The 2,209-nt window shown below is 27.7% G+C and overlaps 1 protein-coding gene across 1 annotated transcript; it reads right to left on the bottom strand.

Annotated features, from left to right (window-relative positions):
* Positions 1–450: 450 nt before the first annotated feature.
* On the bottom strand, positions 451–1,765 carry LOC100214061 (tRNA wybutosine-synthesizing protein 5). The gene has a single exon (XM_065817004.1). It carries the CDS (start codon positions 1,623–1,625, stop codon positions 648–650), a length of 978 nt encoding a protein of 325 aa, XP_065673076.1. The 5' UTR covers positions 1,626–1,765; the 3' UTR covers positions 451–647.
* Between the last annotated feature and the right edge of the window lie 444 nt (positions 1,766–2,209).

Genomic DNA, 2,209 nt, shown 5'->3' with positions numbered 1-2,209 from the left:
CTTAGTTTAACAACTATAAGAATAATGAGCATTCGTTTTATTCCTCTACCAATCCAAGAATAAAAACGATAAGCATAATCATTTGTTATAAATTTTTATTCAGAAAATCTGAAGCTACTAATACATAGGGTTGCCAGACGCCTGGGTATTACGAAGGAGAATACAGCACCAAACTTGTAAAAATAAATTTTTTTCCTTCGTAGAAGCTACACATTTGGCACCCTTATTAACATATATATATATATATATATATTCAAAATTACATATTAAATAATATAAATTACATATTAAATAAATATATACAAAATTATATATATATATATATATATATATATATATATATATATATATATATATATATATATATATATATATATATATATAAACAAACACGCACTCATACACTAACTAACAAACACACTTTAATAATAATATTAATAATAAAATCGGTCATATTTGAATTCCTTTTATTTTATAAACCATATTTATTATAAACCATATCTATTTATTTGTTTTTAATTATAATTTTGTAGCATAATTTACAGATTATATCACTAAAACTTTTTGTAAAATAACCTGTGCATCATAATTAACTATTATCTGATGATAATATCAGATTTGGTTTATGTTCGGATAAATATTATTGGTTAAACCTTGTTTAACTTAACTTGTTCATCTAATCTCCACTTATTAATGGCTTTGTCTGCTTTCAGTATTAAGCGCTTCATATAAAAATCTTTATAGTCTATGGGAAGTTCTTCAAGGAGTTTTATAATTTTATCAAAACTTTGCATTGCTTTTTCTGCAGGAACTAGATCTTTATTTCCGTAAATATCTTTTTTGTTATACATTTTGTCATTAAGGTGCTTCCAAAAAACATTCACCGAAATTGAAAAGTCAATTGCAGTAACATTATGAAACCAAAGTGCAGGAATAAATAGAACATCTCCAGGATAGATTTTGCAAGAGTACCTGTTAACACACTTAAATTTTGGATATTTTTCATAATCTGTATTTTTTATATCAATTATTTCTGATTTATCACCATTTAAGTATAAATTTAAAGCATCTTTGGGAGAAAAAAAAACAACTTTTTTTGTACCCTTTATTTGTAATAATATATTATCCATGACATCATAGTGCGTCCAAAGCTTCAAGCCAGAAGAACTAATTCTAAAAATACTAGAAAAAAAACTACTTTCATCGAACAAATTTGGAATAATAAGATCTTGTGATAGTTTTGGAAATTGCTTTCTTATATCAGCAGCGTCATTTCTGATATCTTCTCCTAACGATCTAAGGTAATATTTTTCCTCTGAGCAAATGAAAAAGTTTGATTGAACTTTATTTTCAGCTTTAGCCAAAAAGTCATCAAAATTAATTGTCTTATACAAAAAATTCTTGTTTATAAAATCCATTTCTGGTACAGGACAAACGTGTATTTGAACAGGAGCTTTTTTAACATTTTCTGACAAATAAGACACGTCCCATTTCTCAGTAGCAACTCCAACATTAAGTCCTTTTATTACAACCGGTTTCCGCTGAGTATAAATATTCGTTTTAAAAAAATCTTCAAAGTTATCGATTTTATTTGCATATGTGATATCGACTTTAAACTTCGACATTGGTAAATATAGCAGATAGGTAAAGGAGAAGATCTCTCGGTTGAAAATAAAAAAATAAAAAATAAAAACAAATTACAACTGGAAGGGAACAATTTTTATGGCAAAATAACCACGTGATCGCTTAAAAAGTCTGCCATTATTAGATGAAGACAAACTGTCCGCGGAGTAAGTTATCCGGTCGGACATTTTACTCCGGAGTAGAACGTGCTAGTTTGTCCTATCCATCCGTTTAGGACAATTTACTCCGGAGCAAACTGTCCTACCTTGGAGTAAACTGTCCTACTTTTTTGCGGATTATTTACTTCGGACCACTCAAGCAATGTGTTTTAGCGTTTATTTAAACGATAGTTTGAGAACTCGCGCATTATTCTGCGGCATAAAGAAAACTTTAACACTTTATATACTAGGCATAATATTATTATAATTAACATAGTAATATTATGCGTCATGTAACTCATACAAATAAACCTGAAGCTTTTTAGTTCACAAGGTCATTTTTTACCGGTTTGAAAGTTTAAAAAAATTATAAAAATGTTAACACTGACATCTTTAGAACTTCATATTTCGTTTCAGGTTTAAGTTAA

Source organism: Hydra vulgaris, chromosome 13 (genome assembly GCF_038396675.1).
Source record: "Hydra vulgaris chromosome 13, alternate assembly HydraT2T_AEP".
NCBI lineage: Eukaryota > Metazoa > Cnidaria > Hydrozoa > Anthoathecata > Hydridae > Hydra > Hydra vulgaris.
The sequence above is the reverse complement of the archived record's forward strand: the minus strand, read 5'-3'. Positions and strand labels throughout refer to the sequence as shown.

Excerpts from the sequence above, each read along its gene's own strand:
- LOC100214061 (XM_065817004.1), bottom strand. The coding sequence starts at position 1,625 with ATGTCGAAGTTTAAAGTCGATATCACATATGCAAATAAAATCGATAAC.